The sequence below is a fragment of the Tinamus guttatus genome, unplaced genomic scaffold (genome assembly GCF_059628265.1).
Source record: "Tinamus guttatus ecotype Peru unplaced genomic scaffold, ASM5962826v1 Tinamus_guttatus_pri_ptg000439l, whole genome shotgun sequence".
Taxonomy (NCBI): Eukaryota; Metazoa; Chordata; class Aves; order Tinamiformes; family Tinamidae; genus Tinamus; species Tinamus guttatus.
In genome coordinates, this window is record NW_028288973.1 from 1,610,066 (window position 1) to 1,622,073 (window position 12,008).

Genomic DNA, 12,008 nt, shown 5'->3' on the forward strand with positions numbered 1-12,008 from the left:
ACCTCAACCATTCTGTGATTCTGTACCTTTCCCTCCACAGTGGATGAGCATCTTGCCTAGAAGGCGTAGGACATACTGAGAGTCGTACTGGAACTGGCCCTGCTGTCCACACAGTTCTCCCACACCAAACATCTTGAAATGCTAGCCCCTGTGTTTTATAAAGCATGATCAGTATTTCTCCTATTTGCACTATATCCCATCAAGAAAGTTTGAGGTGGGTTTTGATGTTGTTAAAAAGCTCAACCTGTATTACTTTATTTCCCCTCCAGTCACCTTGAGATCTTACAAGTGTTGACTGGTAGGTTGTGTGCACTTTATTGCTCCCTCTTTGTCAGCCATAAGTACCTGTCTGCCACTCCCTTCCCAAGGCCTGTCACTTCTCAAGGCCTTGCACTTGTAAATCAAGAGCAGTTTAGAGCTCAACCTTACAATGTCCCTGTGAATTGTAGGAATAGAGGAGGGGCAAGAGAGAATAGGCTCTTACCGCCACACAGACATATGTTTCAATCACTTAGAACATAAGAGAATATCCCTCAGCACTTGTGCTTACTTATACCCTGGACTGGGCCAGGGCTGTTCCTTGATGTACCTGAAGTTCACGATTTTTCAAATTGGCTGCTGTTTCTGTGAAACCCCACTTTACATAAGTCTTCTGCTTCATGTTTGGAGAGGCTGGGGAACAGAGGAGGTGAGTGACATGAGAGGGGGTTCTTGCACCTATTTGTGAATAGTGGACCATGCTGGTGATGCTACTGCTACCAAGAGATCTAACAGATTGGTGTGGTAGCTCTTACATGCTGTTAAGAAAAAATGTCGTGTTCTCACCTGGTGCAGATCACCATCACTCCACAAACTCTACATTCCATTACTGCATCTGCAGGGCTCTCATGACCTCTAGTTGTTTGGCCAGTGCTGCTACTTGCTACAACTTGGGCATCACAGGCTTTCTACTGATCCAGGAGAAAGCAAGAGCTGGTGACTGGATCAGGTTGACTGGCTGTCACCTAGAGCCCCTTTCATTTCCTCTATGTGCTGACATGAAGGGCAGCCCTGCAGCCCTTCTGTACACAGATGCACACACCCTCTCTAAACATTTTCTCTTCCACCACCCTCGAAATCCCTCAAGAGATCTGAAGACTGTAAATTCTCAGCATACGTGTTGCCTTAAATTGTGATTCTGCTTAGAAAAGCGACTGACAGAAGCAGCGCCCCTCACTCTTCCCGCGGGCTCCGTGCATGTTTCCAGGGTCGAACCTGGCAAGTTCCCTGTTGGGAGCTGGCGGGCAGGAGCGGTGGCCGCTCAACGGCCGGTCCGTTACGCACGTCGGGGAAGAGCAGCAGGCAGCGCCCTCCTGCAGTCGCTGGTCGCAGCGGGATTGCACTTTGGCGCCGGTGCCTGTGTCACTGGGTTGTGCGTCGCGTGGAAGTGAATCGTTGCCTGTGGTACTTCGTTGAGTTACAAATATGTTTTGTATGGATATGTTCTTTCAATTAAATTAAAAAAAAATAAGAAAAAAGAAAAACCGTTAAAAACGTTTAAGCAGTCGGCAGCGCGGGCCCTGCGCCGCCCCACGTGCCAGAGGGCGCCCTTGCCGCGTCGCAGCCAATCAGCGCCCAGGGTCTTGCGCTGCGTCACAAACAGCGCCTACCCAGGGAAGTGAAGGACCGTGGTGTTAGCCAATGGGGTTCGGCGTCGGTTGGGAGGGCGTCACTCCTTTCCTCTGCCGTCGGCCAATCAGCTGGCGCTCCGGCTGGAGTCACCCGTCGCCGACCAATCAGCTCGGCCAGCAGCGGCTCCGTGCGCCGCGGTCTTCCTGTGGCTGCAGCCAATCAGCGCGCGGGTCGCAGTGGCGCCTTGCGAACGCTCGGCCGCGCGTGGGTCGCCCGCGGGCCTGGGAAGGTGCGGGGGGGGGGGGGCCGGGGGCGGCCGTGGGGCCCGTCCCGCGGGGCGGGTGCGGGGGGGGCCGTCCCGTGGAGCCCGTCCCGTGGGGCCAGGGATCGGGGGGGGGGTGTCCCGTGGGACGCCCGGGGGCCGGGGAGCGGCTGGGGCCCCGTTGCTAACGGGTGAGCGGGGACTCTACGGGGCCCCGCGGGAGAGAGGGTCTTGTTCTGTGGGGCTGGAGGAGGCGGCGCGGGGGCTCTGCCCCGTGGCAGCGGCCTCGCGAGCGGTGCCCTGGGGCCGCTGCCGCGGCGGGGCCGCCCCACGCTCCTGCCCGTCTCCCCGCAGATGTCCCAGCAGCTGCTGCTCCGGCGGCTGCTGTCCCTGGCGCCCCGCGCGCTGCCCGCTGCTGGGCCTCGCGCTGGGCTCCCGCCTCCGGCGCCCCGCGGCTCCGCGGCCCCCAGCAGGGCCCTGGCCACCCCCGCGGGCTGCGGGAGCACCTTCAACGTGCAGGACGGCAGCGACTTCCAGGAGCGCGTCGTGAACAACCCCAAGCCCATCGTGGTGGATTTCCATGCACAGTAGGTGCCCAGGGACCGGAACAGCTCCGGCGCGTTTCCATCATCTCAAATGCAGATATTTTTGCCATATTTTCCTGCTGTCACAGCCCTTTGGGTGCCTTGTGCCTTCCCACCGTTGCTCGTCATGCACTGCTGGCCACCTCTCTGGGTTCAGGGCTTCGGTGGTTAAGAGGTGTTTCTGCCTCTGCAGTGAGATCCTTGGAGGTCTCAACTGTCTTGCATCTTTGCAGCACAGCCCTGCCGGTATTTAAAAAAATTGAAAAGACAAGAAAATGCTCCTGTGGGCAGCACGGCAGCGACTTTGAAATGCTCAAGTGTCACCTCAGTCTAAGCATTTCATCATCCTGGGGGAAAAAAAAAAAAAAAAAAACACCTCACGACTGAGAAATTCCCATGCCCCTGTGCACCCCTTTATATAACCTTTTAAGAAAAGACACCTAACAGACAAACACATATGTTGTGCTCCATGTGTCTCCAGTGTGTCAGTGTAGCTAATGGATGAGAAATACTGAGCGTGGCACAGCGTTGTGTGTTTGCACCCTCGTCTCTGTGTTTGCGCAGTGTCACTGCACCTTCCATCTCCTGAAGCCATGGTGTGAAGGTGGCAGGTCCCAGGGGCAGGTGTCGTTGCTCTCTCCTGCTGCCTCTCCAATCCCGTCACCCTGCAGGGCACAAGAGCTGCGCAGCATCGCAGTGCTGCCTGCTGCAGCACGTTGCACACACGGCCCTGCCTTCCTTCAAGGGGCGGCAGCTGATCACAGCAAATAACCTCATGAATTTAATACCAGTAACGTCTAATCCTTCCTTAATGCTCTTTTTATTACCTTCAGCCTTTTTTTTTAGGTATTTCTCAGTATTCAGGTTACAAGACTGAGTGGCTGTGAAGCGTCAAGCTGCCCTGAATGGTCGTGTTGTGTTTTTCAATTTTTTTTAATGCCACTTGTGCTTGAAGCAGGGCTATTGACAGCAGAAGCCTTTGTCAGTAGCAGCCCTGTGATGCCAACAGGAACACTTGCCATCAGTAAAGATTTTGTCATCCTTTTGCCAATAAAAATACACCTAGATGTAAGCTGCGGGATTAAGGAAATTGGATTATCCTTGTTTTCCTAAGCAGTTTGCTAGTCCTGTGTTGTCGGTATCTGAGCCTGTTGTGGCAGATTCTGGGCAAACAGCACAAATCAGCCTGAAAACTTGCACTCTAAACCAACCTAACAGACAAACTGAAATGAGCGTTAACTGGGATTGGCCAGGGGGTGGGCAAAGTGAGAGCCTGAGATCTGACATGGAGAGAATGTGAGGAGGAACAAAGCTCACCAGCACTCCCATTTTAAATAATGATTTAAGAAAAAAAGACCATAAGAGCACCTAGAGCTTTTAATACATATTTTCTGGAACTAAATAAGCTTATGCCTTCCTGAGCGGTGCAGTTAGAGGAAGCAAGGAATGTTTTCTGTGCACAGAGCTCTGCAGACTCTGCTACTACCGCGCTTTGGTTTGAAATGAGTAGTCTTCCTTTTAACCGATGCTGCATCTTTGCAGTTTTGCGGCTATCGGGGCTTCTTTTGCAGACCCTGTGGTTACTGCGGAGGCGAAGCCTGCAGAAGGCGGCGTTGGCGTGGGCTGCAGCTCCGTGTGCAGCTCCAGTGCGACCACAGCGGCCGGTCGGGATGAGCACCGGGGAGGCGGGGAAGGAAGGCCCCGTTAGCTGGGCCAAGCGGATCTTGATGTGATTGAAGTGGCATCCAGAGCACCTTGGGAGTGAAAAGGATGCTTGATACCTGTTCCTTCTCTCACCTGCCCAGGCAAAAATTTGACTGCACCTCTGTGATAGAAACATCTTCCGTAGTTATGATTTAGGAACTGTGTTTCTAGCTTAACTTTGAATGGCGGGGCTGCAAGGGAGCTGATTAATGTTTACATGCAGTGTTTATACCCTAGCGCCGTGGCACAAAGGTCAGGTTGGAAACAGGACATGAAGCAGTGCTAAAGGTGCTGGGGTAACAGCGAGCCCGGCCGCGGCTGCCCCGTTCTTGCCTCATCTGATGCCTGCCCTCCTCTTCTTCCCCCAGGTGGTGCGGCCCCTGCAAGATCCTTGGCCCCAGGCTGGAGAAGATGGTGGCCAAGCAGGAGGGGAAGGTGCTGATGGCTAAAGTGGACATTGATGATCACACGGACCTTGCTATTGAGTACGAGGTAGGGGGCGAAGATCTTGGGCACCTTGTGCTGGTGATGCACAGATAGTCTCGCTGTGTCTGCGCGGCGGCAGCATTGGCAGGGAGAGGACATCATAAGTTGCTGATTCACAGGTCACTTTTTATTCAGTGGGTCTCGTTGCTCGACTCCCTTCCAGGTCTGCTGCTTGTGTTCAGCATCCTCACCTCTCGCTGCAGAAATGCGGCCCCCAGCCTTGCAAAAGTGACTTAGCATAAGTGGCTGCCTGTCCCCAAGGAGCTTGTAGCATACGTAGAGTTTCACTGTGTACACGGGCTGCTCGGGTATCGGGAGGATGTGAGGTAACAAGCCCCGTCTTTATCTGTTGTTCTCTTCCCGTGTCAGTGTAGGCAGTTGCAGGAATCAGAAGATCTCTTGGAAGACTGACCTAGCCCCTGCTGTCTCCTCTTGTAAACAACTACTCTGTCAGCAGAGATGGGACATCCTGCTGCCGCCAAGGAGCTGAATTTTCCCGTGCGTGTCACCCAGCTAGGAGCTGCTCCCTCTCTTTAGGTGGCGTCCTGCTCCCAGGGCTGGGGCTAGCGCAGGAAGCTCCTCCACTGACTCAGCAGACTGAACTGGCTTGTGAGCGAGCTGGCACTTGGCTAAGCCTGGAGGGGATGTTCTGTGCTCTTCCCATACCCCGCAGTGCCGAAAAAAAGGAGGAAGCTGAAGCAGCTTGTTCCCTCCCACTCTTTCCCAAGCAGAACTTTATGCCTGCGCTGCCCCAGCGGGTGCCCACAAATGGGAGGATGCAGCTTCCACAAGTTGGGCAAGGGAAGTCCTGATGCCGCCCTCGGTGCGAGCCTGCTGACGGATGCTCCGCGCTAGGAGTGCAGCCGCTGCTGCCTTGTTGCTCAGGTGCCAGTGAGAACGAGTCGAGGAGACAGAGGTTTCTTCAGCAAGGGTTGAAAAATATTAAATGCTAATCGGTGCAGGCAAGGTCTTGGTAGCAACTGTCTTATCTAAGGAGAAGAGAATGGAGATTGTTAGCTTAATTCTTTTATTGTTCCAAGCCTTCCTGTAGGTGGAATTAGCTAGGATTACAAGAGGATAATCTCAGAGACTGGAAAGCAGCAAATAGAGTGCACATATATAAAGAAAGATATTTTAAAACCCTGGAAATTGTTCCGTTCTCTAAGACCGATGACTCTGTTCAGCATCACGTGCACTTTCACAGGGCAGTGAGCGAGCAGTTGCACGGTTCCCCACCACGTGCACACATTTATCTGCAGGGTCTGCCCGTGCTACAGCTGTGGTGGGGTAGGTACAGGCCATAGCCAGGCTGTGGGGAAGAGCTGGCATCCAGCAATCCCTTCAGGAGCATTAAACCCCAACACAGCAAACTTCTGTTTTGCAGGACAGCAGAACCCTCTGCTCTCCAGGTGATACCTAGTGTTAACTGTTTTCCAGTGTCTGTGAATAAGATAGCCACAAATAGTTAGGGGTAAAGGAGGATTATTTTTTGTCTGGTCATCATAATTTGGGGTGTCCTTTTCAAGCCATAACTTTCATTCCCAGTCTGTATCACACTGAGCAAATGCCTGGTGTTGTCACTTGTTCTGGGAAGTTGCCCATTACAGACCATACGGGTTGATGGGAAGATACTAAGTCAGGATCAAAGGACCAAAGATGGTATTTGGAAGAGATGAAAAAGGCCAAAAAGGGATTCTTTGTTAAGCTTTTCCACCTGGGACCAGATGACAGTTTTCATTTTGGGGGTTTTCAGTGTCCCTGCGCACCCCATAACTGCCCTGCTGGCTGCCAGGAAACCTCCTCCCGTCCGTGCTTGTTCCCTGCCCACGCGCGCAGAGCCCGGCTCGCTGCCGGATTGCACAACATCCTCCAGCGGATTCACTAGCGTGAGGGGAGGCAGGGGAAGGGGGAGAGACCCCTCGGGGGGCTGAGGAATCCTGTGCATTCCTCCTCTCACCCGTCCGTGTGCTCTTGGCTCCAAGCTGTCCAGCGCAGTGCGAGGCGCAGACGCATTTCCTGCTGCCGGAGACACCCCGGGCACCCTTCCCCGTCCGGCTGTACCCAGCACAGGAGTCCTTTCGCTGGGAATTCCTACACCCTTTATCTAACACCTTTAATCTCTGACTGTAGCCTTTTCCCGCTCCTGCAAGCCAAAAGAGATAAGGAATCCTTTTGTTTCATCTGCTGTCTCCTAAAATCCTTTAAGTTTTTACTTTGCCTTTCTCTTAAAATCCTTTAAATTTATGTTTTGTTTTGGCTTGTTGCCCTTTGCATGTCTACTGGGAAAGAGCAGTCCCTTCTGCTGCGGTTGGGCATTGCAGACCTCAAGTGGCCCCGGAGGGCTAGTGGACACAGGCGCAGTCATCCATCAGCAGAGCTCATTCCTGTTGGGAGTTTTATGTCCTGTTCCTAAACATGGGTGAAATCCTTCCCCTTGCCTAGATGTGTAGGATCTCAATTAGTATAAAGGCCACAGCTTTGGCTGGGAGAGAATTCCCTTGGAAGAAGTGCTGCCAGTAATAGCCTGAATGGCTGCTTTTATTTATTTTTGTTTATTTGCTTATTTTTAATTTCCCTTATTTTTTCAGGGCTGATCAATAGCAGCCTGACCTTTTCTCTAGAAATATTCTGGAGGTTCTTTTGGTTTCTTTTGTTTGTTTGTTTTTGGTTCCAGTGCAGATTGGATCCAAAAAAGAAGAGAAAAACAACAACAACAAAAACAGCTCAAAGTTTCCTGTATTTTAGAATTTCATAATGCTGTTTGCTTCACAAGCACAAAACCCAAGTACATGCTCCATTAACAGAATGCCTCTTCTGCAGCTAGCAAGAGGGATGCTCTCATGAATGTCATTTTCTCTGAGCACCCGCAAGGAGCTCTCGAGGTCCTAGTTCCAACTCTACAGTCTCAATCCCTGTGCCTGTTTGCCAGGATTTCCCCACTGCTCCGAAAAAGGGGAACTGAGCCCCGCATGGGGCGTCCAGCTCGGTGGTGCCCGGTGTCAAAGCTGCTGCTGTTTCACCTTTCTCTCTCAGACTGTTGGGCTCTTCTCTGGCTGTTTAAAAGCAGAGGATGGGGAAGGGGGGCTCTGGGCATGGTGCTGCTCGCCTGGCACATGGGAAGAGTTGAAGGGAGCAAGTTGGGAAGAGGCTCGTGGGTCTCCATGCAGAGCCGTGTAACCCTGTAGCTCAGTATTATCTGGGCCTCTCTGGTGCTTTCAAGGTTCCCGTGTTCCTCACCTGGCCTAGTGCCGTGTCTTGTGGCACGATGCTCAATGCTGCTGGTTGGATACACTACTTTTTTGGTGGAGCTGGTGTGACTGCTTTATATTACCCCACTGAACAAACCAGAGGGAAGCTCTGGGGACCTTTCTCATGCAGGAGAGGAGGCACCGGTCCCATGCAGTCCTTGCACTGTTGTACTTGTGTCTGAAATCACAAGCGAGCAGGTTGGCGGCTCTGGAGCTCCCATTTTCCAGTGCTGCAGCCCGTCACTAGGAGGAGCACGCCCTGCACCAGGACTGGAGGCGGTGGCAGCAGCCGCAGCGCTGCCATCCTGTCAAATTAGGCTGCACAAAGCCCTGGAGGACGGGCTACAGGCAACCAGGCTGGACGGGCCAGTTAAGATGGAGTAGAAACGGAAGAACAAAATGTCCCTTTCATCTCCAACTGCTGATGGGCCCAATGCCAGGTCTCTGGAGGGTTTCCTGCAGGAAGGGTTTGAGAGCGTGGCAGATCCTTGCTGGCAGCAAAGTGGAGGACAGCTGGGAGCGTATGAAGGGAGGCCTTACTGGCTGGCAAACAGGCAGCAGGCGAGGTGTGGGCAGGATGTGCTTCAGGAGAGGGGCTTTGTACGGGTAAAAGGGTGCTGAGTCCACAGGGGCTGCAGCTGCCTGCTCAGAAACACAACCAGGGCTCTCCCTCATACAGCCCTCTGAGCTTTGACTGCTCCTCTGGGTTGTGTCCGCGAGGTCCGATGGTTCTCTGGTTGTTCTTCAATCAGCAAGTCCCTGGGGAGCATTGTTATTTCCACTGCTATTCTCTTGGGCAATTCCCAGGAAATTCTGTTCTGAACTAAAATAGTAGCACTTGGAGCACTGCAGCTGTCTGCAACTGAGGGGATTTCTCTCTTTTTGCCTAATTGTCAGGGATCTGCAGTGACAGCCACTGATACGTGACAAGCTGAAGTACTGGAAGGAAAGATGGGTGGAAAGGGTTGTTACAACTATGGTAGGATGGGGCAGGAAATCTGCCTGTTCAGTGATCGGCGGGGAACCATCCTCTAGCTCTTATCCTCTCTGGAGAAAAAAAAAGAGTCTGGTCGCAGCACAACCATAAAATATCCAAGGATCATGGCTGAGAGGAGTCCTGGAAAGTACTAGTAAAGACTGGGTTTGATTGCTCATGACAACTTAAATGGGAAGCCTGAAAGGAGAAGAGGAATTTGTACTGGAGAGGATAAAAGCTTTATCTGTTTAATCTTATATATATATATATATTATATATTTCTTTTAAATTTTGTGGTTTAAACTAGGAAAGTTGCACAAGCTTAACCTGAGCAGTGTTACTTAAATCAATACAGAGATAAGGCTGCAGAGAGGAACATGGAGCCTAACTGTTTTCGTAGGGAACATATTACCCTTGGGCAGTGAACAATTACTGTCTTACAGAGAGACTGAAGGAGGTTGAACCTGTAGCTTACTTTCAATAAAATGCCTTTAGCCATAGGAAGTGAAGTCCTAGAAGTGGAAAACAAAAGTCTTAACTAAAAACACCTTTTTCTCTTTCCTCGTTCCTGCTGTAGTTAACCTGCACTGGCAGTGGGGGCTGCTGAGGAGACACAGGGGGTCTTTGCAGAGCTCCCTTTGGGGCCTGCGTGCATACTCAGGTCTCTGCCTCTCCTCCCTCAGGTGTCAGCAGTGCCAACCGTGCTCGCCATGAAGAACGGAGATGTTGTGGATAAGTTTGTGGGCATAAAAGATGAGGATCAGCTGGAAGCATTCCTCAAGAAACTCATCGGACCCTGAAATGAAAAGGTGGCTGTTGCTCTGCCTCTGGACGCGTCCATGTCATGCATTCCTTGCCTGGGAGAGCCAAGGGCGCATGACCTGCCCGCCTTCTAAAACCTGGCGGTTTGTTCTGTCTGGGGGTGCTTAGGAGATGAACAATGTTGTAACCTTTCCTTCCCGCTCCCCCCTTCTCTTGGGCAGCAGTAGATGCAGGAGGTGCTGAGGAGCGTGGCTGCTCATTCTCAAAGGGGAGAATGTGGCTGGAATCAGGAGCCCGTCTTTATCAGCAAAGGGCTGACGTGCAGAACTGCTGCTGAGTTAGAGGAATGTTTTTTCCCTTTGCCTAGTGTCAGATAGCCCAGAGCAGAGGGCAGTTACTCCCTGCCAGACGTGTGCACATACCTGCCCTGGGTGGGTTTGTTGAAAGCCAAGAATGCGTCTGCATTGTCTGTGAAACCTGCGTCCTTGTCCCTCTGTCCTCGTGTTGCTGGGGCATGTATGAGTCTCCTGCAGATCTGTGCGCTCCTGTCTTTTATAAGAGGAAATAGAAGTATTTTGTGGGTCTCCTTTTGTAGGTCTGTAATAAAGATAACTTTATTGATCAGTTCTATACACTTGGAGAATAAAACTTGATTCTCTGAAAGCCTGGGGAAGGGCCCTTGTCTCTCCACAGAGGTGAGAAGGAAGATAAGCAGATCAGTGGCTTATTTCCCATGATGGGTTGGGAAAGTGCAGCTTAGGCCTTGAGACAGTCCCATAGCCTGAAAGGTAATGTTCTTAAAAACAAGTAAGTGGATTATTTTACAGGGCTCCCGATGCTGCTGCTCTGACTTCCCAGCCTGATCAGACCCCCTGTTGGTGCTGCTGAATCCAGGACTCCGGAAAAAGGATCCACCTGTGTGCAGAGGAACACGGGCTAGTTGCACGCAGCCCTCCTGCTCAGCACCACCACCCCCAGCACTGAGTGTGCTTCTCTCAGGCCTGTCCTGCCCGAGGAGCGCGAGAGCCTCCCGCTCCCTTGTGTGGATAATTAAATCTGCTCACGCAGGTGAGCCGTGCCAAAAGGCAGCCTTTCGATCTCAATTGCCTTGACCTTTAGACCAAGGGGTGGGATTGTGTGCTCATAACAGCAGCAGCCTTCAGCCCTTCCCTCCTCTTCCTCCTCCTCCTGTGCTGCGGCTGTCAACCTGAATTTTAGGTGCTTTCCATTTTCCCCTGTAGTGCCCCATCCCAAGCCTCCTCTTGCACTTGCAGGTGGAGCAAAAGGCTGATGCTCACTATAATACTTAACTGCAGGTGACTTACCTAAGATGCATGAGAAAACTGTATGTGCTTAATAGCCATGTAAAAGCCTTTTCCCTGGCCCTGCTTCTGTTTTTTCTTCAATTGCTTTGAAGGTTTGGCTCTACTCCATTTTGCCTCTCTGGCAACCGGTTGGTTGTTACAAGCCACAAAGCAGCCTTTTCCACACCTTTCCAAAAACCATTTAAGGAGCAGGGGGAAGTGGGGCTCTTGGTTTTACCTGTTACGCTGCAACCACAGTGCAACAACCATCGCTGTTCTCACCTCTTTTCTCACCTTGGGCACCATCGGGCCTGGACAACAGCAGAATTGGTGCTGGTTGCACTTAAGGGGATCCCTTGCTTACAGCTCCAGGCTGAGCTAACCCACTGCATGTTGCTGACCTAGAATATTGCTGGACCTGATGCCACTTGGAGGTAATTCAGCAAAGCGCTGGTGGTCAGTTGTGATGGGTTAAAACAACACTTTATTTTTGAGACCACCAAAGTCATGCTGCTGGTGTCCTGCTCGTGATTCAAGCCAGGCTGTTTGCTCTGCGGTTTGCCTCAGCGTTCCTGCTTCATAAACACTGGCAGTAAAGGCTGCCTCCATTTTCCTGTGCATGCAGGAAAAGTAGGGGAATAGCGTCACACATCCAACAATAGTCAATTTTCATGCCTTGCCATCCCACAGAACAGGAAAAAACATAGTGACTTTGCATTGTGCGTTTAAGAGACAGTGTAATTTAGCAATATTATCACTTCCTGCTAAGGAAAAGTGGAGCTCATGTGGCATTGAGCTATTAAAGCACCAGCATGCTTTAGAACATGTTGTGTGAAAACCACAACTGTTTCTCTGAGATAAATACTGAAGACTCGCGTATATGGTGCACTGTGAAAAATCCCTCCAAAACAAGGTAACTGGTGGAGAGGAGAAGGGAGAGTTTGGGAGCACCTTCAGACTCCCTGAGCGATTTGCAAAATTTTCACCATGGTATAGGATTTAAAAGCACAAAAATGTTTTCTGCAGGAAGATATTAGTTCAAATCCCTGTTCAGCGTCTGCTAAGGGAGGC

At 51.6% G+C, this 12,008-nt stretch overlaps 1 protein-coding gene across 1 annotated transcript; it reads left to right on the forward strand.

The window, feature by feature from the left end:
- The first annotated feature begins 2,227 nt into the window (after nucleotides 1-2,227).
- On the forward strand, nucleotides 2,228-10,717 carry TXN2 (thioredoxin 2). The gene is made up of 4 exons (XM_010212996.2): nucleotides 2,228-2,460; nucleotides 4,530-4,653; nucleotides 9,555-9,680; nucleotides 10,461-10,717. Exons 1-3 carry the CDS (start codon nucleotides 2,228-2,230, stop codon nucleotides 9,669-9,671), a joined length of 474 nt encoding a protein of 157 aa, XP_010211298.2. The 3' UTR covers nucleotides 9,672-9,680; nucleotides 10,461-10,717.
- The last annotated feature ends 1,291 nt before the right edge of the window (nucleotides 10,718-12,008 follow it).

Excerpts from the sequence above, each read along its gene's own strand:
- TXN2 (XM_010212996.2), top strand. The coding sequence starts at position 2,228 with ATGTCCCAGCAGCTGCTGCTCCGGCGGCTGCTGTCCCTGGCGCCCCGC. Across the intron at positions 2,461-4,529 it reads GTGGTGGATTTCCATGCACA|GTGGTGCGGCCCCTGCAAGA; the intron begins GTAGGTGCCCAG and ends TTCTTCCCCCAG. Across the intron at positions 4,654-9,554 it reads ACCTTGCTATTGAGTACGAG|GTGTCAGCAGTGCCAACCGT; the intron begins GTAGGGGGCGAA and ends CTCCTCCCTCAG.